Source organism: Delphinapterus leucas, chromosome 10 (assembly GCF_059928025.1).
Source record: "Delphinapterus leucas isolate spDelLeu-1000000601 "Yukka" chromosome 10, BTC_Dleu_Yukka2, whole genome shotgun sequence".
Taxonomy (NCBI): domain Eukaryota; kingdom Metazoa; phylum Chordata; class Mammalia; order Artiodactyla; family Monodontidae; genus Delphinapterus; species Delphinapterus leucas.
This window is the reverse complement of record NC_143138.1, coordinates 86,138,795-86,164,120: the sequence shown is the minus strand read 5'-3', so window position 1 is coordinate 86,164,120 and position 25,326 is coordinate 86,138,795. Positions and strand designations below refer to the sequence as shown.

Below are 25,326 nucleotides of genomic sequence, written 5' to 3'. Positions count from 1 at the left end.
AGTGGTTGAGAGTCCGCCTGCCGATGCAGGGGACACGGGTTCGTGCCCCGGTCCGGGAAGATCCCACATGTCGCGGAGCGGCTGGGCCTGTGAGCCATGGCCGCTGAGCCTGCGCGTCGGGAGAGGCCACAACAGTGAGAGGCCCGCGTACCACCAAAAAGAAGAAAAGAAGAAGAAGGGTGGTCCTGACAAAAGGAAAAGTGGTCGGATTCCAGATGGATTGGACAGGGGGTGTGGGAGAAAGAGAAGGTCAACGGTGGCCCCAAGGTCATCCTCAGGAGGTTGGAGTTGCCTTCACCCAAAGAGCTTCGGGGTAGGGGCACGAGGAGTTTGGTACTGGTAAAGAGTCTCCTTTTCAAAAGCTACTTGCACCATGCCTGGTCCATCCTTATGTTTTCTCTCTTCCCCAGCCATATTAAGACTAAGATCCTCAGCGTGGCCTACAAAAGGCTCTGTATTGGGTCCCTACCACTGCTCTGGCTTCACATTTGTACCAGACTTCCCTTTAGACTCGTTCTTTGGGCAACACTGGCCTCTCTTCAGCTCCCTGAACATGGATGCTCTTTCCAGTCTCCAGTAAGCAATTCCCCAGCCTGGAATAATGCCCAGCCACCACGCATTCCCCCTGCCCGCAGTTATCTCAGTTAAATCCTGTTCAAGCTTCAGATCTCAGCTTTGACACCATTAGCTTAAGGAAACCTCCAGGTCTCCCCATATGCTCTCTCCTAGTGCTCTACATGTTTCCTGTAATTACATAATTGTATGATTATTTGATGCATGTCCTTCTTCCCACTAGACTATAAAGTCCCAGGGCGCTGGATTCACGTGCTTTGCTCACCGCTGTACCTCCAGTGCCTTACCCAATATCTGTGTGTGGTACGTACTTAGTAGATGTGTCTGTTGAGTAAATGGATTTCAGTTTACCACCAGCCTAAAAGAAAATAGTTTTGACATTTACTTTTTTTCAGAGTCTTTGTATAATTCTAGTATAGGGAATACTGAACTGGAAAAAACACAAAGGAAAGAATACATTATCATTTATAATAATTACTAGCATCCTTCAAAGTTCATTATGCTTATCACCAAGTCCAAAGTTGTACTGCTCGCCGCACAACAGGTCAATAAATCAAGAGATGCGTTGTTAGGGCGAGGAACAGTGACTTTATTCAGAAAGCCAGCACACCTAGAACATGGTGGACTTGTATCCCAGAGAACCCTCTTGCCTGAGTTAGAATTTAGGCTTCTTTTATACTAAAAGGGGAGGGAGTAAAGTCAAACATTTCCTGGTTCCCAGCCTCTGGGAGGGGATGTGTTAATTTCTTCCTCCCTGCAGTCATTCACAGGTGGGCCTGGTCAGGATGTTCCCTGAGAGCTAAACAAAGGTATTTCAGCTTAATGCTCCTTACCTGGAAGGCAAGGTTCCCAGATATGGGCCTTCATGGATAATTTAAGCTTATAGGCAACATCCCTTTAGTGATTAACTTGTAATAGAATTCAAAGGTTTTTCCCTATTACGTGCTCATTAAGGAGTCCAAGCCATGAAGGATTCCTTTCCTGTAAAATATGGTGCTGCCCACCAGACTTCTGGTTCTCCTCAGAAACCAGAGTGTATTACAGACTTGCATTGTCTGCCACCTTGAAGACAGACTAAGTCCTTTGACTTCTTCTTGGCCATTAAAACGTGAGCAGAAGTGATAGGTGTCAATTCCAGGCAGAGGCATTTGAGAGCTGGTGTGCAACCCTCCAGCTCCATTCACCTGGCTTGGTTTCCTGTGGCTGCCATGAGGAATTACCACCACTGGGGGGCTTAAAACAACAAAAACTTAATCTCTCACAGTTTGGGAGGCTAAAAGTCCAAAATCAAGGTGTCAACAAGGCCATGCTTCTTCGGAAGGCTCTAGGGAAGAAACTTTCCTTGATTCTCCCACGTTCTGGTGGTTGTTGGCAATCCTTGGGGCTCCTTGGCTTGTAGATGCATCACTCCAGTCTGTGCCTCCATCTTCACTTAGCCTTCTCTTTGTGTGTCTTTGTGTCCAAGTATCCCTCTTCTTTCTCTTATAAGGACACCAGTCATTGGATTTAGGCCCACCCTAATTCGGTAGGACCTCGTCTTAAATTGATTACATCTGCAAAGACCGTACTTCCAAATAGGGTCATATTTACAGGTACTGTGGGGTAAGAACTTGAAAACAGCTTTCGGTGGGGACATAATTTAACCCATGACACCACCCTACACTGGCAATCATGAAGCACATGTTGAGATGGAGGCTTGGTCAGCCTGAGTCCCAGAGTGACTATAATCAGAGGTTTGTATCTCCTAGTTTACCTCATTTCAGTCACATGTCCCCCGAGTAGAGTGGCAGGCTGAATCAACTGCCCCAGGTAAAGCATGTATCCCTCTAGCTTTTTGATGAGTAAATTTAATTGATTCATGTAAATTAAATGTGTCCACACTGTATATCTCTTTCTTGTAACCTGTATCCAGACTGTCGTCCATAGGATATACTCTCAGTGATGATCAGTTCCTGAGGGCCTGCCACATGCCTATGTGCCAAGAGGAGTGTGTGCTAAATTAGACACAAGGATCCTTGTCCCAGTGAGTGTATAATCTAGTCTGGTGGGCAAGGTAGAAAAAACTATCAGTGTTGGCTGACATTATCAGAGGACACCACGGGAAGAGACTGAATAAGAGGCAGTGCTTAACAGGGCTCCCAGTATGTTTTAAGGACATGCTAATAAGCACCTTAAGGTATTATAATCTTTAAACCCCATGGAGGTTGTACACCTTGAGGTTGGTATTTTTTTATCCATTTTACAACTAAGAAAACAGAGGCTTTAAAAGATTTAAGCAACTTGTCCACTGGTCACTGAGAATTCCAATCCAGGTCAGCCTGACTCACAAACCTGGCGTCTGTGGCCTTTCCTGTGCTGCCCCTTCAATTCACCTGAGCCTTGATGGTCTGCTAGAACACGGGAGGCTACACTCCGAACTACACACAGTTTGCTTCTCCTTCTATAGTTATCCCACGGCTGCATTGATCGTGTGGCACAATTCACGGTAAGGAAGAGAACAGAATAGTTAACTACGCCTCAATTTCTATTTCGGTAAAGTGGCCTTCCTAGCTGATATTTATGAACTAATTAAACTCAGCCTTTCATCTTTCCAAGATGGAACTACCTTTCAGACTTCAATTTTCTAACTTGGCCGTGGATGCAAAGATCTGTCATATCAGAGGCCTTCATTTCTCCTCTAAAGCATTAAAACAATTAAAAGAAACAGCAGGATCAAAAGAATCGATATGAAACCAAACCAACCCTATTGTTAAGTGTTTCCAACCTTGTTTCAAAACAGCCTTATGAGGATTGTTTTCCAAACAGCAGTGTATGAAGCCATCTACTTTTGAAAACTGATTTTCCTATGAATAAGTATCTGGTTTTCTACGCTTGGAGAAGCAGGGAATACCCAAGCTGGCGTTCAGTAGTAACAAATATGAAATAGACCATTAAAAAAAAAAGTTGTAGGAATGTTAAAATCCTTGTTGACTGGTTTTTGCGTTTACCCGGCAGCATTCCAGTGCTAGCGTTGGCATGGAGACTGGAAAAGGAAACTTTCCACCAATCTGTCACTTGCTACTGTTCCCACTTATTTTACTGTGGATCCAATTTTAACAGTTTTTTAAAACATAAAAAAAAAAAGTTTGATGCTTTTTTGCTTTCTCTTTCAAGACGTTTCTCAAACATAAAAACACGCATGAAAAAGCTTTGTAAAATCAGTCAAAGATCTAGTTTTCCAAATACTCAGCTGTTTTCATTAGGATAATTGCCTGGTTTTTTTTGTTTTGTTTTTCCACGTTTAGTCTGAATGCTTTGCCATGGGGGAGCCCCACAGTCTGAAAGTAACTTTTTCCCCACTCTCCTCACTGCACTTATTACAGAGGCTGGAAGACGCATCTGCTTTTCAACAGTTTGTGGTCCTTTTGAGACCAGGGAAAGCTGAGGTTTCAGGAAGAAAGTTGGACTTCCCAAAACTTCGGTGGCAGCAAGTTTGGTATGGTCACACCTAGGATTTCTTGAAATCAATTTCGTTGAGGAAGAACAGTCTGAGATTCTTGGAGCTAGGCTCGAGGTCACAGGTGGAAGGCAAATCTGTCACTGGTCCTCTCGTAGGTGGCCTAGAACCCAGTAGGCACTCAAGTCATGTTGACACAAATGAACGAATCCTAGTACCGCCGTATGGCATCTTACAAAGACTGAACGGTGATTATCTTGGGCTAGAAAGTAAAAGAGAGAGCTGCCTACCTAGAGCTTAAGGGGCCTCAGGCTGGCATCCGAAGCCTGGCGATCTCATTCCGCTTTGGCATCATTCTGAATTGCTCTGCCTGAAGCTGGCGCGATGTTAAAGAGAGAAAATGCATGCGAGGAAAATCAGAGAGCAGAGGGTCGGAAACAGATGTGAGCAGAAAGGAACAGCATTTGAAATGAAAGAAAGAAATTGGACTCCCACAGCTGGAAGCACAGACCCCCTCAGCGTCGTCAGGGATGTGGGATAATTTTGCCCTCCCTTTGTTCCCCCCCCCCCCCCCGTCTTCCACGTTCCCAGGGCGTTTGTTTGATGTCTTTCTCTGTTCGATTACTGGACCCTAAGGACGGACCCAGAGTCAGTAGGTGACATACAAAAATGAACGAATTGAGCGGTTCTTATCACCTCCCTTGCTCCCCCCCGTGTGTCCACAGCGCCTAGCACGTAGTAGGCGCTCCTTAAACATCTGGAGAGCAAATGAGCTGCAAGTTTGCGGCGCTGAGCACGTGGAACTGGGGAAACCAGGACAGCAGAGGAGGGTGTCCCCGACCACAAAAGCCATGCGGGCGCGTGCGGAAGGCTGCGGCGGGCGCTGCCTGCGTGGCGCCCGGGGCGGGGGCGCGGGGGCCCGCGGCAGCACGTGCGCGGTGAGGACGCGGGCCGGGCCGGGCCGGGCCGGGTGGGCGCGGGAGGTGTGCCCGCGCCGTGGCCCCCGCGCGTGCGGCTGCCCGGGTGGCGGTGTGAGTCACTGCGGGGCTCGTCTTTATAGCCGCCGGCAGGCTCGCGCGAGACGCCGGCCCGCCAGCCAGCCGCTCCGCGCTCCAACCCGCGCGCCCCCAACGGCCCCCCAACCGCCGCCCAGGCCCGAGGGCGCCATGAGTGGCCCGCGCTGCGCCCCGCTGCTGCTCCTGCTGCTGCTGCTGCCGCTGCTGCTCAAGCCCCCCGCGGGGGACGCCGCCGTCATCACCGGGGTAAGCGGCCCCCGGTGCACCTGTCCGCCCGGGCCGCGCGCGCCCGAGAGGCACCGGGTGGGGGGCGGGGTGGCGACCGCAACGGGGAGGCGGGGGCCACCGGGAGGGTCATCCCGGGTGGGGACTCCTGCCTCAGTCGCCCGTTGGCGCACTTGGAAAAGTGCCCCGCTCCCAAAGCCGCGGACGGCCGGGACATCGGGCGCTCCCTGGAAGAAAAAGTGACCACAGTCTCACCTCATCACCTTCATCACCACCTTCTCCTGCTTGCTTCCCCCTCTCTCCTCGTGTTTGGTCTGTTTTTCTCTTAAGCTGAAAGAAGTTTCCTTTCGCGGTTTTCTCAAGCACTTTCCCCAGACGTTCCAGCCTCTATCCTTAAAATTTTAGTGTCCTGAAATGCAGAGGGGCAAGACCAGTACCCCCAAATCCAGGGAGCCTGAATTCTGTAGTCAAGGGGTTTGCTCCCCGAGGCATCCTCCGCAAAAACCCTTGGAAATAACTTGGTCTGAGGACATATGTGCACTTTGAAAAGCAATGTGGACGCTGCCTTCTGGGTTCCAGGTTTTTTGGTTTGTTTGGTTTTGTTTTTCCAGCGTCCCGAGGTTCTCCCTGTAAAAGTTTTCCACTTCCAGTTATTGATAAAGCACCTCCAGCGCTCTGGCTTAATTATGGAGTAGGTTGCCATGTAGATGTTGCGGTTTAGAGAGGTGTCTTCATCATTTGTACAAGTAGGAACTAGTTCAGTTCTCTTCTGCGTCCACCAACAGTTTTCTTTGTGTGGATCCGAAGGATGAGTTTACAGCACAAGATAAAAATGTCTAGTCTTCGTCAACAATGCAAAATCGCTACCATTTCCTGCTTGTTAAATGCTTTACTCTTCTTTTTTAAGTCTGAAATTATTTTACACCTCCATTAAATTATTTCAGATATCTAAGTGCACACAATAGGGTTTAAATAAAACTTCTGTGTTTGAAATGATGATACACAGATAATGAAATAACATTTAAATTTAAGGGAAATGTCATTGTCTTGAGAAAATTAAGCTCTGTTGTCTCCATGTTAGTTAATAGGCTTATAGCACATTGAAAGTCCTCATACTAGAACAGTATGTGGTTACAGCCAATAGATATTTGGGTGACAGCCAAGAGATGCTTAATTATAAGCATTGTGATATTTATTAGAATAGTTTGTAGAGATTTTTACAAATGTATTTGAATAGCTTTGTCAGTCCCTGTGGTTGAAAAAGAGTTTTTACAGGTCTTTCGAATACATGAGAATTGAAGCCTGATGAGTTTCTTTTCGCCCTCTTCCCCTGCTGGCTCATTTTAAATTTCTCCTAATCCTCTGAGTCCCAGATTCCTTTGTGATATAAGTATCTTTTTGTTCCATTCACAAGACAACACTATTTGAATAGATCAGCAGTGGGTTAAATATGAAGGGCATTAGGAAACAGCTGTCTAATTAAAAATATATAAACCTATGCAGTTCTTTGTATGTCTGAGAACTGAAGCTTTTTGTGTTACAAAATGAAATTTTATCACATTGAATGTTTATCTGTTAAGGTTTAGACTGCGCTTATTATATAATGATGTGTGCTGTTTTTCTTGTTGTTTTAAATCAGTGCTACAAAAAAAAAAGAATTTAAAAAATTTCTCTAAAACAACATGGCAATAAAGAAATGTAGTTATGTTTCCATGACAGGAACCATCTGGAGTCAAATAAAAAAACTCAATAACTTATCTAGATATGTCATCTCTAGGCTGTTAAACGTCCAAGTGATTGGCTGAATTTTAAGAGATTTTGGCTGAATTTTGATTGTCTTATTAAAAGAGCTAGTGGGGCTTCAGAATTCCTGCTCTTGAGCATCTGTTGAAGTAAAATATTGCCTGAAACCTCCACCTTAAATATTTACTTTTGGGGGGGGTAGTATATGTAGTTATTTTTAAATTGATTTATATGGCCACATAAATTTGTTAAAGCAGTATTGGAAAAGATCGTGTATTGAACGTCTCATTTATGGAATGTAAAATGGCTACATATGTGTGATTTCTGGCATTCAAATAAAAATTGGAAAAGTGGGAATGTTTATATATTTTCCTATAAATGTTCAAATACCCCAAGATGAAAATTGTAGTTTCAATCCAGATATTTGTTTTAAATAGCTCGAGAAAAAATTCTTATGGAGGAAAGAAAACCAACTCTAAAACAAGATAGCTGATCACTTTTAACGAAAAAATAGTGAATAAGAGTGTGCCCATATATTTCCATTTTGAGAAGTTATAGCTGTCCCCAAAACCAAGAACTCTGAAGAAGTGTTTTAGTTGTTTCCATGAAATCTACATTTAAAATTTGTGTCTAAATTATACACTTTTTAGTTTCTTACGTATATAGTACAGGATGCTTTTACCTTATCACTAGCAAAACATTACTGCACACCATTGAGACAAAGCATCCTATTTATGGTTGGTTTAGGAGAGAAGAATAGTTCTTCAGATCTATTTTCATGCAAATAAGTTTAGACTTCATTATTTACTTCTACTTAGTCAAGTATGGAAATTCTTCCATAGTTAATTCTTTGATTACATGTATTTACAATTTTTTATATCAGGAACAACAGTCTTGAGTAATCACTGTTGATAATTGCATCTGTCGCTTGCATTTCTAAATCTGATGGATCTTATAGGATAGTTCAGGTAATTTTGTAATGTACACATATGTATATCCTAAGCCAGTAATTTCCTTTTTGCAGGTTACTCACCCGGAAAAGAGTAATATAAGGCAAAAAGTCTTGGTCTGTCCATTCTCAACCTGTGAGATTTCTTTCTTTCAAAAGGAAATGGTGAAAATCAAGTCAGTGGTGTGAGAAACATCAAATCTCGTGAACCAAAATGCAAATATTTGAAAGAGAAAATGAGTAGTATTTCAAAAATCAACATCAGTGCCTTTATGGGTCTGGAGCATTTCATGCCAGATTTAGAGACCATTTAAATCCCTTTCTAAAATCGGGCCCAATGTATTCTGCAGTTAATAGTTATAAAATCTTGTGATTCGATTTATGGAGTTCCTAATGGCCATGTATGGTAAAAGACTAATATAGACACGTTCTTCAAATTCAAAGCTGGTTCATCCATAAAGCGCAAGAAAAAGAGAGCTCATTTTGTTTTTTAAAAATCTTGTGGTTTAAGATTTTCATAATGTGTGGGCCATTACTTAGGTGATTTTTTTTTTTTTTTTTTAACCCAAGTGGGAAAATCACTTCTGGTCAGATTTTGTTGTAAATGTGTTCAAGCAAATGAAGATAACAGTTCTTTTTTTATATGTAAGATTCTTAAAATCATAGCGGTGGGATATTAAAAGGGCATTTTTTTTTTTTACTGCTAATTTTAGATCCCCTTAGCCTGAGTCATTCCTGTTATCTGTATTTATGTGTTTGCTTATTACATTTCAGGCCTGCGACAAGGACCCCCAGTGTGGTGGAGGCATGTGCTGTGCTGTTAGTATCTGGGTTAAGAGCATACGGATTTGCACACCGATGGGCAAAGTGGGAGACAGCTGCCATCCGCTGACTCGTAAAGTTAGTATATATATTTGTGTTCTTGGTGCTTCTCTTACATTGCAGTAACTCAACTCTGAGCAACGCCTGTGTGACATGAAACCCAGGGTAACGTGCTAGAAGTTGGGAATCAGAAGTTGAAGTGGAAAACCACTTCCTCACTCCTTTCCCTTTCCATTTCAGAGAATTGTATCCTTTACCATCCTTATTCTATTAATCATTTACATATCATGCTTCTCGTGGCATTAGAAGCATTTCATGAAAATAATTTCAAACACTTAAATTTGCTTTAAAAAATTTAGGATATATATATATATACTGCGTATGCTTCTTTGCAGAAATCAGAGTATGCACACTCTTAAAAAGACGTTTAACGTCAGACCTACCAAAAAGGCAGAAGTAAATAAGTTTGTGTTTTGGTTTTTGCAGAAAATCATCCATGATGCAATCACTCTTGTATCTTAACTTGAAAGCCCTCTATTTTGACTCTCTCCACAGGATGCCTTGTTCACAACCGTGGAGGTTCATGATATTTAACGTGCCAGTTTATTATCTAACAGCTCAATATCACAATGCCCTGAACGCCACTTTTGAAAAGTGACTGCCAAGAAGTGGCAGGACCAATGGCAGGACTGGGCAGGGCTTTAGAGGATGTGTCCCCAGGGGTTGCAGACTCTCCTGACTGCAGGGGTCGGGCAGCTGTACGTGACATCTGGAAGGGGGTGGGTGGCAGGCAGGAGAGAGCAGAGAAGTTTGTGGAGCCTGGAGAATCCTTGCCCTTCAGATTCAAAACGTTTGAAATACAGTATGAGTACAGCCAGATCCCCCAGGGATGCCAGGTTGCAGGTGCCTTGCTCTTCTAGTGGTACGTCTTCATTTACCCAACAGTTACGTGGGGTGCAGGGGCAGGGATGTGTGCTGAAGGACAAGTCCCAGGCCTGGTGGCTCGTTGGCGGCGAGTTCAGTCACCTGCAGTGTTCTCTCTACACGTGGTATCCTCTCGTCTTAAAATAAGTTGAATGTTTTCAAAGCAAGCTAGATTCCACCTTCTGCTGCTTCTTTTTATTTTTATTTTTTTCCCACATGCGGCTTAGGGTTTAAAACTGTAGTAGTGCCAAACATCTTTCCCGTCCTCCAGAGTTACAGATAACAGCTAATATTTTGACTCTCTTGGAATGAAATAAGGAAGGACGTATATTGGCTTGGGTTTCGCTCTGTGCGCTGTACTGGGGACCCTGGTTGATTGGACCCATCTGAAGACGGCATTGGGCTCTTCTGTGGTTTCCTTGAGAAACACTTCCTGTTGTGTTTAGACCTTTCCTCCCCGTGAGCCGGTCTTGTCGTTTGTAAGCATGATATGCACCTTTTATTCTTGGCCATTTTGAGACAGGAAATGTTTTAAACCATTAGTTGCCTGGCTCTGTGCCAGACTCTGCCCCCTCCCCGTCCCCATCCCAGGTGGGGAGGGATGGTGAAGCCCCAGCCGCCTTTGACCTTGATCTCAGTTTTTATCATCTGCCTTATCCAACGGGAGTCATCTTTTGTCCATTGGAGTCGCTGTTGCTGAAAAGTTGACTCTTAACTCACCCCCCTTTAAGACTTACGTTGTCTTCGTACAGTGTTAGTATAACCTCACGTATGCCCCAGGTACAAGAATCTCAGGGCCAGTTTGCTAAAGCGAGTGAAGAGTGACACATTCTGGGGGACTATTTTTGTATGAATCGCAGTACTAGTTGCCGTTCGTTGGATGCAGTGGTGTACCAGACACTGGATACTAAGTGTTGTGGATGTTTTTCTCACGGTAATACTCACAGGAAGCCTGCGAAGAAAGATTTACTTTTGTCCTATTTTCCGTGCAACAACGTTCAGCCGCAGAGGGGCTCAGTGAGTGGCTGAGGTCCTGAGGTGATAGGTCAGAGGGCAGGCTGTGGATTTCACTTCTGTCTGATGCTCCATTGTCTGTATGGTCTTAACCACTATATTCTTCTACTTCCGTGAAAGCTGTCGTCGTGTTTAATTTGAACATGTTTTTCAGTGCAGTTAACCCGAACTGGTTTGTGTGGGGAAGATGCTCACTGAGATGAGGGACAATGGTCCAGAGTTGGCCCCTGTCTCATCCTGTAGTTCCGATGAGTTTTCCAAATCTGACATATTTTGACAAGAGAACCAGATTCTGCCTCCCTGGGTTCCTCTAGTTTCTAGTTGAGGTTTAGTGCAAGGTCAGTTCTGAAAGGAAACAAAGTCATTCTCCTGCCGTAAACCCAGGGACATCTCTGTGCTGTGTTTTTATCACACTTACTAACGAAGTCTATAATAACCGAGTAGGGTTTTCCTAATAGAATTAAGTGATAAAAGAACTGAAGGACTGAAAAAATAAGATTTTAATGTCAGATCTGAACTTACCCCCTTGTCAGATGCCCACTTGAAATGTGTTTCTAGACCTCAGTGTTACAGCTTTTCATATTGGTTTTTTTTCTGTCTTGAAAACACATTTTCATAGGTCATTTCAATGACCGAGTTCTAGTCCCAGAGTTGTTACTTGTCTTGGGCGAAATTTATCCCGGTGAAAATCTAGTTCTTCCAGAGTATCTTTCAATTATATTCTATTCAAAACAACTCAAGAACAAACATTTTTTAATAAACATATCCTGGTGAAACTCCACTCTGAAGTTTTAGAGCTCATTAGTAGATGGTAAAAACATAGATAGAAAATTCTTTTTAATGCGATGTGTTTATTACTTTTACCTCCCTGTTTTCTTTTTGTTTGGTTAAAAAATAAAGTGGATTAACTCTGACTGTGGTGCCAGGTATTGGTGCTTTAAAAACACGGGCTATGAATAGGTGAGGACTACACCTGCTCAAATTTTAAACTTTCCATTCTGGTTTGGTCTTGACATTAGCCACAGGTGTTTGTTTATTTTGATAAAGTGAACAGTATTTGATGAATGAAACTGAGACCTTTAAGTAGAAACTGGAGGCCCCTGAGTTTATTTTACTGTTTTGTTTCTCAGATGTATCAATTAACTTGTAGAGTTTACAGTCACTGCTAGGCTACGGTTTTGTAATTGTAAAGTTTTTAACTTCACATTTGATAATTCAAAAATAGAACAAAATATGTCTACTTAAAAAGAATGGGATGCATGTTTTCTAAACACATTTTTAGGCAAATAATAGTTTTAACATGTATTGATTTTTAACAATTAGTTTTTTAACAATTAAGAATGCATTACTAAATCGTATGTCTACTGGGAATACTTTGCTGTTTAAGAAACATTCGTTTCTATTAATACCCACACTTTTAGAGTTTATAAAGATTAGCCATGTCCATCCCATTCTGATTACCCCTTGGCTTTGGAAGTTTAGAATTATGTGACTAGTACTTTTATTCTTATTGCTTATTATTTTATCAAAAAATTTTAACAACTATGTTTCCTTCAAACAATTAATCTTGTTTTTAAATTACATTCCATTTTTTATGTTAACATTTTTAGCCCTCATTTTGGTTTTCTATTTTTATTTTTGAGCTGCACTTTAAAACTTGACTAATACATTTTCCTTTTCTGAAGCAAAAAATTTCTGATTAAAACCTGGGTCTTGTTCATGTTAAAAAAAAAAAAAAGGAAGAATTAAAAAGTTATTAGCTGTTTCTATTTCAGAACCAACTTATGGTGAAACATTATAATTTCCGAATAGAGTATAAATTTTTTTTAATATTGACTAAAATATAACTAATATAAGTGCAAAATTTAGCGAAAGATGGGTGGAAGAAACAAAGTATGCTCATTTGCTGTCACAGATGTCAGGAGCCACTGTCTGCATTTGCTCTCTCAGGACAGCTTCATGCCCATGATTACAGGTTCAGATTGGCAGAGAGACTCACAAGACATGAATATGCTTTAGGTTAATACGGGGTTTCTCAACCTGGGCTCTTTTGACATTTTAGACTGGATGACTCTTTGTTGTAGGAGCCGCCCTGTGCATTGTAGGATGTTTATTAGCAGCAGCTCTGGCCTCTACCCCCTAGATGACAGTAGCACCCCGTCCCAGTTGTGCCCACCAAAAGTGCCGCCAGACATTGCCACATGTTCCCTGGGGGGGGAGGACGGGGGTGTTGGAGGCGGCTGGAATCACCCCGGTTGAGCACACCTGTCTAATACTTCATTTACTTAGCCTTGCAGGACACAGCGTAGGAAGTACAGCATCTTCGCCTCCTTGGGAGCTCATCAGCTCCCCGAGCACACAGCTTCTTTTGCCCTCTCGTCCACACAGGTGCTGTGGCTGCCATACATGATTGCCAGGGTGTGTGTGTGTGTCGGGGGTGTCCTCTTGACTCATAGAAACTACCACTCATTTCTTGCAAATCTTTTATGATCCCCCTAGTTCCAGAGGCTCAAGGCTCCCCCAACTCAAGTGCAGTTTCACCCAACCAGTGAGGCTGACCCACCATCCCCTGCTTTTCTTTACTTTCTCTGCGGACACACTGCAGTGGGAGGCCCAGGTCCATGTCAGGTCGGCCTCCATCAACCCAGGCCCCAGGTTAACCCTCTACTCACAGGATGGGAGCAGATAAAGTACTGCATGATTTAGGGTTATGTGAGTATATACCTACTCCAAAAAGATTAGAAGAAACAATTTAGAACTTTACCAAATTAAGATACGGTGGCACTCTGCACAGCTATTACAACCAGAAGCTGTGGGACTTGTCATTTTTATTTTATGCACTGTTATACCATTTGAATTTTTTTGAGCTGTGTACTTCTATTGAAAAAGTTGTAACAAGCCTGGTTTTATTAAGATTAAAATTATAATAGGGCCAGTACTTTTTATGTCACGTGACTAGGCTTTTCTGCACGTGTCCCATTATGTTTCCTTCTTTTACACAATTGACTCTGTTTTGAGAGACAGCACGAATAATACTTCTGTTTCATATCAGGACTGCTTTCTCTTTAAAAGTGCTGCGAATGTATTGGGAATCATGCCTTCTCAAGAGTGCTGAAGGTTCTACCTCGGTAACTTCTAGAATTTGCTGGTTGGAAACCTAGACTATTAGAAACATTGGCTTGAGTGTATAGTTGATTCTAAAGTAAACCATCAAGTTGGTACTGAGTGATGAGCTCCTTGGGTACATCTGAAGATGCATCTTCCATGAACACTTTCTCATGCATGTGTGACTGTCAGACACCTATTAGGTTTGTCATACAGTGAATGTAGAAGTAGCAGTGAATGGACCAGTCAAGAAACGGGCAAGTTATCTATGGGGTGTATCGTGTCAGAAGTCGTGGTCTGTGTGGTTAAGAGCTCATAGATGGAGGAGAAAACTGCTACAGGCTGGTCCAGTGAGGAAGGGCTCAGAGGAAGGAGGGAGAAACACAGACTGGATCTTGAAAAAGCATAAAAATAAGAAAAGGGCGTTCAGGTATAAAGGGACCTGCAGGACAGTCTAATCATTATGTTAAGTTCAGTTGGAGCAGATCTAGGTTGACGCTTCCACAATCTTGGTGCTCTCAGTAAGAAAAAGAATAACACAAAGATATTTTTGAAGGTTTCACAAAAGCACACGACCTAGTGAGCACGTTGCCAGGGCCCCTCCTAGACCCTGGAGGGACCCTATGTAAGCGAGAGCCTTTGGCTTCCGAGTTTGGTGGCATTGATCAGTGCCAGGCAGGGGGGCTCGGGGTGAAGGGGGAGCTCCAGGACCTGAGAAGGTCACCCCTTTACCTCCAGGGAGGTCACAGCCTGTGGTGGGCGCAGGAGATAGGACACACTCGAGAAAATATTTGTTAAATGCCTGTGTGCCAAGCAGAGTGCTGTGTCCTCGGAGACAAGAGTCCCTTTCTTCCCAGAGCCTGGAGTCTGGGCCTGGTGGTATTTGGAAGAAGATGGAGCTGGGTTTGACTGTGACACGTTCCTTTTCTAGCTGGGTGACCTCAGTCAGGTGCGTTAATTCGCCTCAAGAGGAGGCCACTTGGCTTGTGTCAAAACGAGGCAGAAATCTGGCTCCCGCTTTGGTGTGACATTCATACATGATGCCTTGGTGTGGCCCGGCCCGTGGCAGGCCGCCAGCGCTAATTTCTTTTTTCTGCTACTTTTGCTGAGGACGACCTACGTGACAAGCCAAAGAGTGACCATGGTGTCGAGATGCACAGAGCACCACACTGAAACCAAGAGGGCACTTCTTCTGAGTACCTGAAACTGTCTTACTGGGTATCTGTCATTAAAATTTACGTTCCATGAAGGGCAGCGGCCTTTCCTGTTTGGTTCGTCACTGTATCTGCAGACCTAAAGTAGGGTCTGATATGTTGGTGACACTCAGTAAATGCCTGTTGAATGAATGAATAAAAGACACATGCTTGGCGTTCTCCATGGATACAGTTTGACACCCTTATTACAGTTGGAGCTCACTTGTTCCAGGCTCCTTGGATATCGCTGTCTGTGTTCATTTTTCTCAACCTCAGCACCGTTGACATTTTTTTATACCAGATAATTCTTTGCTGTGGATACTGTCCCCTGACTTGTGGGATGTTTAGCAACATCCTTGGCCTGTAGCCACTGGGGGCCGGTAGTGCTGCCCCCTCCCCTCATTTGTGACACACAAAAATGTCTCTGGACGTTACCAGATGTCCCCTGGGGGGCTGGGGGCAGAATCACCCCAAATTGAGAACCATTGGTTCGTGTAGTCGTTTGGGGCTTGGTGAAAGGAATCTCTCAGATCTCAGGGTCACGAAAGGATCATAAAGGTCATGAGTTATAGCATCTCATACCATCCACTTGTAATTGTCCAGGCCATTCCTGCTGCCTCCACCTCCTCTGACATAGTCTCGATGGCAACAAATGAGCCAGCTATCCGTGGGCCTTTCGACACACACAGTGACAGAACCATTCTAGCATGCGTCTGCATGGAGCCGATGGCCAAGGTGCCCCCGAGTAGACGCTGTCATTAAAGCCTTGAAAATAATGCTCTTGCAAAAAGACAACGGAACTGGAATGGCTCAGCCTGTTCACCTCATACCTCCCCTGCCGTCCTACTGCTTCCCTTTCTTCCCTGTGTATTTATGATCTCAACCATCTCCCTGGCCCTTCCAGAACCATTTTGGAAATGGAAGGCAGGAAAGAAGAAAGAGGAAGAGAAGAAAAAGGAAAAAGGAGGTAAGAAGAACACGAGCATGGGAGCACCCAAAGATAATGCCCAGAGTAATCAGCCTTGACCGTTGTTGGACACCCATAGAATTGGGTCCATCCAATTCTATGGGTCATTCTATGGGTCATCCAGTGCAACCTAACAATAAGGTTAGAATGGTTCTGTCACTGTCTGCAGACAGCCTTTTGTTTGATGTATAAAGAAATGATTTAGAGGGCATCTGGAAGATGCATCTCAGATTTTCTCCTAAGGACAGATTACTGGTGTGGGGCGGCCTCTTTTGGTGGAAAGAATAGGAAATACGCTAGAATGACACCAAAGAGTTGGGAGGCGGGAAGGATGCATTTCCGTGCCTTGCAGAAACTGTAGAAGGATAGCGGAGGCGTGAGCCTGTAAGAACTGGCCTCTCTCATATTACCCTGGATCGGGTAATTTGCCATCCCATTTCATTGAATATCCATTGCCTCCAGGCCTGGGGTTAAACTTTCTCCCTATCACTTGCAAAGCATGCAGGTTCTCAAGAGGGCACCACCCCTACAGGGGGAAGAATGGTTTTTGCTGTTTGCCTCTAGAAAGCATACGTGTTTTGAGGGTCCTCCACTTGCCGCGGCACAGAGAACCACCACCCCAGTTGCTGGTTGACCCTCCTCAACCCAGCTTCACCCAAGACATGAGCAGGGCTCTTAGAAATAGCAATTGAACAGCTCTTGGAATGAAGCTGACCTTTCACTGCTGGTTCTCCCTAAGCCCAGGTTTGCTTTATTGCATTTCTGCAAATCGAGCTTGCCTCCTTCCCTAATTTTACTCTTATTATCCCCTTGCCCCACCCAGAATTTTGACTTCGTCTCACATCTTTTTTTTTGGTGGTGGGGGGGAGGAATGGTTTCTGGGGGTTTTTTTATAGATTTTTTCTGGGGGGGGGCCGCGCTGTGCGGCTTGTGGAATCTCAGTTTCCTGAGCAGGGATTGAACCCAGGCCACAGCAGTGAAAGCACCAAATCCTAACCACTAGACCACCAGGGAACTCCCTCACATATTTGCACAAATGTATGAATTTATATATTTCTCATTATCAGTGAATTTTTATTTGCTCACAGTATACATGTGGTTGTGCCCATAATGTTATGTTCTTCTCAAGGAGCTGCAGTCACAGGACACTCTAGAAAGAATTAAAATGAGAACAAGTAGAAGGCAGTGTAGCTTGCTGGTTAAAAGCTTGGTCCCTCAGCTCCCCCTGCCAGCCAAGCTTCAAGTTCTGGATATGTGACCTTGGGCAAGCTCCTAATCTCTCTGTGCCTCAGTCTCTTGTCTGTAAAATGGGTAAATTAAAGTATTTGCCATCTTCACAGAGTGGTCGTAAGGATGGAAAAGGATAATACATAAAAAAAATGCTGAGCCTGTTGTTTGATGAATAGTTAATACTCAGTAAACACTAGCTATTATTATTCAAAGAGATTTCTCAACAAAGTTTTTGTTTTTTTAACATTTCCTGCTCTGACTCAGTTTTCTTTTTTATTTTAGGTTCCATTTTTTGGACGGAGAATGCATCACACGTGTCCATGCCTGCCCGGCTTAGCCTGTTCACGGACTTCTTTTAACCGATATACTTGTTTAGCCCGAAAGTAACCACTTTAGAGGAGAAACTTTAAGTGTGAACAGCCACACGATGTCCGTAAAGTCTGTTTACCTGTGATTGTGCCAAACAATTAATATGCCAGAAAGAAATGCTATTGCTTCCTCAACTTTCCAAGTAACGTTTTCCTCTTTGATTTTTTTTTTTTTTTTTTTTTTTTTTTTTGCGGTACGCGGGCCTCTCACTGTTGTGGCCTCTCCCTTTGCAGAGCACAGGCTCCGGACACGCAGGCTCAGCGGCCATGGCTCACTGGCCCAGCCGCTCCGCGGCATGTGGGATCTTCCCCGACCGGGGCTCGAACCTGTGTCCCCTGCATCGGCAGGCGGACTCTCAACCACTGCGCCACCAGGGAAGCCCTCCTCTTTGATTTTTAAGTGATGTGTTACTTTTTTTTTTAATCGAAAGCGGATTTATGTTTTGTATAGAAATGTAAAGTGCAAGGCATTATGGAGCCAGTTCTCATTCATTTCCCTGTTTGTGTTTTGGTTTGGCTTTTTTTTAATGCCAATAACTTGTCCATTTTCACAGAAGTGCGGAGAATAGGAATTTGATATTTTGGTACAGAAACTTTCTTTTTCTTAAAACACCCCCTGCCCCACTGCGTGTGCACACATGCACACACACGCGCGCACACACACACACACACATACACACACACACACCTTGGTCTCTTTCCCTCACTCCTCAGTGAGTTTTAAGACTCTCATTTTATTGTTTGGCATTTCCCTCTGAGCCTCTAGCATTTTAAAGTGGGGATCCACATCCTTGAGCTTGCTGGCAGAATCACTGATGAGAATCAAGCTTTTTGCCTGATACTTAAACAGTGAAAAGAATGTGTAGTTGAACTAGACCCCCCAAACTTCTCTTATATGGAGTGGAGGCAGGGGTGCTTCTGCACTTTAACTGGACCTGCTTATGCAAGTGGGTTTCAGGTCTGCAGTTTGACTAGTATGAGGACAGAAAGAATGGGAAGTCAAATTAATTTAGTCCAGATTTCTAGATTTGGGATTTTTTAAAAAGACTTTTCCAGTATAATATTACATTTATTTCTTTTCCTTTTTATAAAGTTGCTTTTTTTTTTTAACGAAAGTCTCCTAGTTAGAAATGTTCTAGAAAATGTCACTTGAAGAGGAAGTATTGATTTTAATCTGGCATAACACTAGTTATCATTTTTAAATCGGTGTTAAGTTGTCATTTAAACTTTATTTGTAGCCCAAAGGTCTGTTGTAATGGATTGCCTGACATCCTGTCATTTGTACCTGTATCAATATTGCTGTGTAAAAATTCTGTATCAGAATAATGATGGTACTCTATATCATTTGATTTATTTTTAATATCATATGCTTATTTTTGTCACAGCTGTCAGTTGGTATTACAAGCGGATTTCTATATAGCCCACGTTCTAAAATGGGTAAAGACTCCAAAGTCGGTAATATAGTACTAACAGTGTGTAAGTTTTCATTTTACGTACTGGAAGGCTCTGTTTGCATGAGTTTTAAGGTAGTATAAAAATAATGTGTTACATCAGTGAGGTTTTGGAGCATGAAGGAAAATTATGACATGCAAAACTGACTGTAATCAGGAATGGACTCACAGGACTTCACTGTCTTGATTCAGCCAATAGTAACAGGGTGTTGATCACGGGTTGGTTAGGCAGGGTGCTAGGTGCTGGCTGTACGGCGATGCCAGTGTAGCCTGGCCTTGAAAAACCCACCAAGTGTTGTAAATGGATTCAACGTTGCAAATAAACAACTTCTGGAATGTGTTTAACTGACTAAAGTGGCCGTGCTAACCCACTAACAGTTGCAAAAAAAAATTGTCCATTTTGTAATTATTTATTCAGCCAGGGCTTACAAATGCACATTATGTGTAACTTTACCTCTGGAGTAACGTGTCCCATGAGTGTATAGGATTTTGCTGTACTAAGTGTCATAGTTGGTCATAGAAGGATTAATTTTGGTTCAGTTTAGTTTGGGTTCAAGAAACGTTCCTTGGTCAGTTTGTTGGATAAGAAAAATAGACTTCAAGTGGAGTTATGGGTAATTTTGCTCAGTGCTCTTTTTATATAACGTTCAACATGTCCTTTTTCGTAAGTGGTGAAAATTTGATTGGGTCCATCATCTGTTTCCCCCCAGGTTAAAAGACATATAACTTTTATAAAATTTTGCTTTTATATATATCAACTTAATATTTTAAATCGCTACCTAAAAACTTAGACTACATGTACACAGCCAAGAGAACAAATGTGAAGCTTGTGTAGAAAACTTAGAACTGTACCTACTGACTCACTACGATCCAAAGAAAAACAGAACTTTGTCATTTGTTACCTCTCTCCATCGTCATTATTTTTATTGAGGAGTGTACCCTTCTATTTGGTTATTATTTTTTAACTTGTTACCAAAGTTAGCACCTATCAAACCATTGTTTCAAAAACCTTGTGATCATGCTTCATGGAGAGCCTTTAAAATAATTCTGTGCAAAGCACACAAAGTCTTGGGCTATAAAGATGGTGGTGCTGTTTCTTCCAGTCCCCGGGACAATCTCTCACTGAAGCTGGAACTTCGTAGGCCAGAATTTCTAAAAGTAAGGTAAAGTGAGAATTTATGCAAGAAAACTTAAGTCAACTATCTAGTCTGATATAAATATTGTGAATGGATTCCATGCTTTCTAAGGTAGAAATAGACCTTACGCCAGCAGCTACTGACCAAACTCAAATGGACCTTTGGATTTCTTGGCAAACATTGATTTTCATGAAAACTGTCATGTCTGACTTGAGCCTTTTTTTAAGAGCAGCATTTTTTTTAACTGTAGAAAAGTGTGTGCCAAAACTGTGCCCTCACAAACCCGGTTATCTAACTGAAGACCTTCATCCTTCCCGGCATATCCCTGTGTCTTTTGTTGGAGCTTTACCAAACCAGACGAGTGATAGGTGAAACACATAAACAGACTTTACTCATCATTGGTTCTATCATCAGAAATCTCACCCGACTCTTTTCTCACTTCATTTTTCACAAGATTACAAAGTCAGGCACCGTTTTAATGGTTTTTCACAAGTGGTGTTTTCTCACGTGACTGGGAACAGGCCTGTTCCCTAGAGACAGTACTGAGGCTGGCATGAGTGTGTGTGGTTCATTCTTCAAAGCAAACAAGCAAAACAATAACTTCTTATGGAAATTTTTAAACATCAACAAAACTAAACCAAATTGTATGAGGAAGCCTCTATCTCCATCATGCAGCTTCTTACCAATAATTATCTCCATGCCAGTCTTGTTTCACCTCTACCCACCTCCCACCCCACCCTCAAACCTTCACCTCTCCTGTCTTGTCTCGAATCAAATCAGTTTCGTCCCTTCTCCATAGGGTCCACTGTGAGATGGACAGGCACAGCCTTGTGTGTTGGTAGTAACATCAATCCTTCTTCTTTTATGATGGCTCTCTGCTTAGATGTTGCCAAGGCCCTTTCACTGATCAGCCTGTCCTCCTAAACATTTCCTCTTAAGATATATTTTTGAAATCTCAAGTTGGAGTTCAAAATGGAGGAGCAAAATATTTTCAGACCCAGGATGTGCATATATGAGTGAATATTTACTCTTGTATAAAATTTTAAAAGAAAATGTTTGCTGCTCAAAGTAAGAAATTTTCACAGTAATATTGCTAACTATGTATTGTGATTGGGTTCTGGGAGTTAAATGTTGTCTGCTATCGTTAGTCCGTGGGACAACTGATGTTAAATATTCCCTGTTAATTCTCCCGGATTCGGTTAGGGAGGGGGAAAATCCCTGAATGGAAGGTATGGCTGGTAGACTCCAATTGTCTTCCACAATTCATTCATCCATTCTCAGATTCTCTCTCTCCCCCCGCCCCTCCCCCGTCCCTCTCTCTTTTCTCTCTTTCCTCCCTCCCCCCCTCCCTCCTTTCTCCCTTCTTTCTCTCCCTCCCCTTGCCCCTCCCCCAAGACGTTTTACCTGGGTACCGGGTCACTCTTCTGGACATCTAGAGACTGCATTTACCAGCAACCCTTAGCCAGATGTGACTTAGCAATGGAGCGTGGGCAGAAGTGATATGCCTCACTGCCTTAAAAGTAAATTGCAGTCCCCTTCCTCTCCAGCAGGGAGATGCAGCAATGAATCTGGCTCCTTTGGACCCAGAGAGTGAAGGTAGGGCTAACCCACCGGTGGGTCACTGAACGACTTCCTGAAGCAGTCACCCAGCAGCCCAGAGAAGCAGTTCAGCCACTCCGATTCGAGGGCTCTGTTCAAACACTTCCGCTTCTCCCCTAATCAATATGAACGGAATCATTTTTTCAAAAGTGCATCATTTGGTTAATACCTCTTTCTGTGATCTTAAAAACTTTGTTCTGGTGTTCTTGCACAGTGAGTGGTTGCCCTGCAGAAGGTGGACTCAACCCCCAACCCCCCAAATTGGTTTGGATGTTGGGACAGATGCTGCCACACACACTGGAAAGACGTGACGACATTGATGACTCACGTCGTGGGATTTTCTGGTGAGAACAGAGCAGGTGTACGTCAGCCCAAAGTGGCAAAAGCAAGGCAGTTTGGTTCGTTTTAGCTTTTATTATGGTCAGGAGGCAGGGCTGGGTGAGAATTCCTACCTGCTGGGGTGGGGAAGAACAGAGAGGAGAGTGTGAGGCTGGAGTGTGGTCAGTGCTTAAACATCCAGAATGGAGTTTTCATGTTTATTGCAGTCCTGAAAACAATATCATAATGAGAAACTGATAACCAAATGGAAGAAGAATCTTCAAATCAGAAATGGTTAAATTCACATTCTTTGGTCACAAGAGCATTCCTTTTCCATACACTAGGAAAATGTGTAAATGTATTTTTTTTAAATTTATTTTGGCTGCGTTGGGTCTTTGTTGCTGCGCGTGGGCTTTCTCTAGTTGTGGCGATCGGCGGCTACTCTTCGTTGCGGTGCGCGGTGCAGTGGCTTCTCGTTGCGGAGCACGGGCTCCAGGCACGTGGGCTTCAGTAGTTGTGGTGCACGGGCTCAGTAGGTGTGGCATGAGGGCTCAGTAACTGTGGCTCGCGGGCTCTAGAGCGCAGGCTCAGTAGCTGTGGCGCACGGGCTTAATTGCTCCGCGGCATGCGGGATCTTCCCAGACTAGGGATCAAACCTGTGTCCCCTGCTTTGGCAGGCGGATTCCCAACCACTGCACTACCAGGGAGGCCCCTAAATGTATTTCTTGATGCTACTGTTTCAAACTCAAATATGTCATCTACCCACGGATTAAGAAATTTGGGAGACAGAGTCACTGAGGCTCATTACAACGCAAATTTTCTTATGACGTTTAGATGAATTTTAATCTCACCAAGAGGTGCTAGAAAAAAAAGAATAAACTTCAAAAGACAGACTTTCAGTGAAAGAAGCTGTTTTTCCAACGAGCAAAAAGTAAAGTAACATGCCGTTAGCAGAAGACTAATCACGCCTTTGTATAATTGTGTTCCTTTTAATAGAAGCAGGTATTAAATATATATCTAAAGGTGTTGAATTCTAATATCTTTTTAAAACTTATAAAGTAACTTACAAATTAAAAAAAAATCTTTTGTCAGACCACATGTCACCCTACTCATAAAGGATTAGAACAATTATGCAAATCAAATTCTAGAAATAGCTTTGGTATCCCATAATTCCTCAAGATAGATATGCAAATGAACTGGATCGTGACTGTGGGTTAAAAGAATTACACACTATATGGTTAAACTCTTTAGTATGTCACTCTCCAGAATGAATACCTGTGACAGGGGTTCCTTCCTATCTGTTCTGACTTTCTTTTTTTTTTTAACATGTTCTTTTTTTCTTCTGCTAAGCACATTGCAATGCAAATTGGTCAGGACTCAGGGACTATGGGGGAAAATATAACGGGGTGGGGGGGGAATAAATATGTTAAATGAAAAAGGCGAGGACAAGTTTCATCCCCTCATGCATTTAAAATTTTATGATCTCTAGAGAATATTTTAATAAGGCATGTATTAAGTCAGCGTTGCAACTTTAATAATTTTTCAAAGCCTTTCAAACTTACAGCACATCTACGTATCTTCAAGAAAGTGAAACCATTTATTGCACCCTCCAGGTTCCAACACAGGTTCTAACCGAAAAACAGTGTGTGCTTCTCAGATATCACATCCTGGCAGAAAGCAAGATTTTCATCCCAGAAAGCTACGCAGACTGGCATAACTCAGGTAATAAAAATATCTCGAGTGATGTTTTTAAATATACACTTTCCTACCAGTTTACATCTTCTCTACCCAGAATAGGCTGGCCACTTAAAACTTAATTTGTAAATGACTAAATTATTCCTCCTAGAAGCCAAGTGGTAAAACAGCTTTAATGTACTTGTCTCCTTAATGTTACTGAGAAATAAGACAGTTGCATTTATGCCTTGACGTTGCAGCATAAAACATTTGTGCATGTTTTCTGTGTGTAATTTGAAGTGACTTTGAGTCTTCAGGCTTTCAGATATAAATTTCAGGCTGTTTATTTATCTTAAATGCCTGCAACCAGTATATAGGGTGAATCGAATACTTACTAAGATTTTTCTTCTCCTTTTCCCTTGAGCAAAAGCTCGAAATACCTTTTTCTGTAGGGTGAGCCTGCTACTCCTCCTTCCTTTGGAAAGAGAGGAGAGTGGTCTCCCGGAGAGCTACCTGTTTGATTCCTGTTCGGTTCTGACATTTCTAATCTGACTTGCTGGCTCTCCCTGCAAAAAGATTTTAGGTAACAAACTTTCTCCATTCAAACGACCACATCCCTTACTGGCACTTGAGCATTCACATAGAATTGGAACAGAAAACTTTGAAGAGAGAATTATGTGGTTTTATTTCCCTTAGAAACACTTATTTTGAAAATGGACCCCAGAGTGAGGAGCATGTGGGAATCAGAAAGATGGGGAAGGTGGAAACTGGACAATTTTTTGTTCCGTCTTCTGGTTTTTCCTGCTTTCCTCAGTAGGGCAACCAGAGATAGTCTGCCTAAGGGCCCCTTCTGGGCAATCAGCTGTGAGGTCTGTTCTCTTCATTATCCCGAGCTCTTTTTCTCGATCCCTCTTCTGGCGTATCTCATGTTCTGCCTTGATTTGTGGTTTGGGGCACATTGGCCAGGTTTCTCCAATTACCTTGCTAACTCATCAGCGAGAGAACTGGACCTTTCTTATCCTCTGTGTCCCCTGCACGTCCCAACATAGAAACTGGCTTCTTAGTCACTTAAATACCTTTGTGACCACCTAGAGGGGTGGGATAGGGAGGGTGGGAGGGAGGGAGACGCAAGGGGGAAGAGATATGGGAACATATGTATATGTATAACTGATTCACTTTGTTATAAAGCAGAAACTAACACACCATTGTAAAGCAATTATACTCCAATAAAGATGTAAAAAAAAAGAAAAACAAAAAGAATCCTGGCTGCTTCAGTCATTCTTGTAAAACAATAAAATTAAACTTATAAAAAAAAAAACCTATGGATTAGATGGATTCATTCAGGTGGTTTTCCAGATATCTGTAACTAAATTTATCATACTAAAAGCTTAAAAATACACTGATCATGGTAACAGTTTTTATAAAGTGCAATTAAATAGAACCAGCCTTGTAATAGTTATTTTTAAAAATCTTCTAGAGTTATTTCAATCTAAGAAATCAAGTCAAATCTATTTTATTATTTTTTTCCAGAGCCAGGTTAATCTAACAGTTAACAGCCGGCTGAATGATCTGATAACTGGAAA

At 42.8% G+C, this 25,326-nt stretch overlaps 1 protein-coding gene across 2 annotated transcripts; it reads left to right on the top strand.

The window, feature by feature from the left end:
- Positions 1-4,576: 4,576 nt before the first annotated feature.
- Positions 4,577-20,351, top strand: PROK2 (prokineticin 2). 2 transcript variants are annotated; one of them, XM_022572568.3, is made up of 4 exons: positions 4,577-5,271; positions 8,717-8,842; positions 15,905-15,967; positions 17,480-20,351. In XM_022572568.3, exons 1-4 carry the CDS (start codon positions 4,861-4,863, stop codon positions 17,582-17,584), a joined length of 705 nt encoding a protein of 234 aa, XP_022428276.2. In that variant the 5' UTR covers positions 4,577-4,860; the 3' UTR covers positions 17,585-20,351. The 2 variants fall into 2 exon arrangements, with proteins under 2 accessions (XP_022428276.2, XP_022428275.1); XM_022572567.3 differs by lacking the exon at positions 15,905-15,967 and having other exon boundaries at positions 4,975-5,271.
- Positions 20,352-25,326: the final 4,975 nt, after the last annotated feature.

Bases quoted from the DNA above. Each gene is read 5' to 3' on its own strand.
- PROK2 (XM_022572568.3), top strand. From the start codon at position 4,861: ATGCGGGCGCGTGCGGAAGGCTGCGGCGGGCGCTGCCTGCGTGGCGCC. The intron at 8,843-15,904 runs GTTAGTATATAT...TGGCCCTTCCAG, and splicing joins GCCATCCGCTGACTCGTAAA to AACCATTTTGGAAATGGAAG. The intron at 15,968-17,479 runs GTAAGAAGAACA...TTTTTATTTTAG, and splicing joins GAAGAAAAAGGAAAAAGGAG to GTTCCATTTTTTGGACGGAG.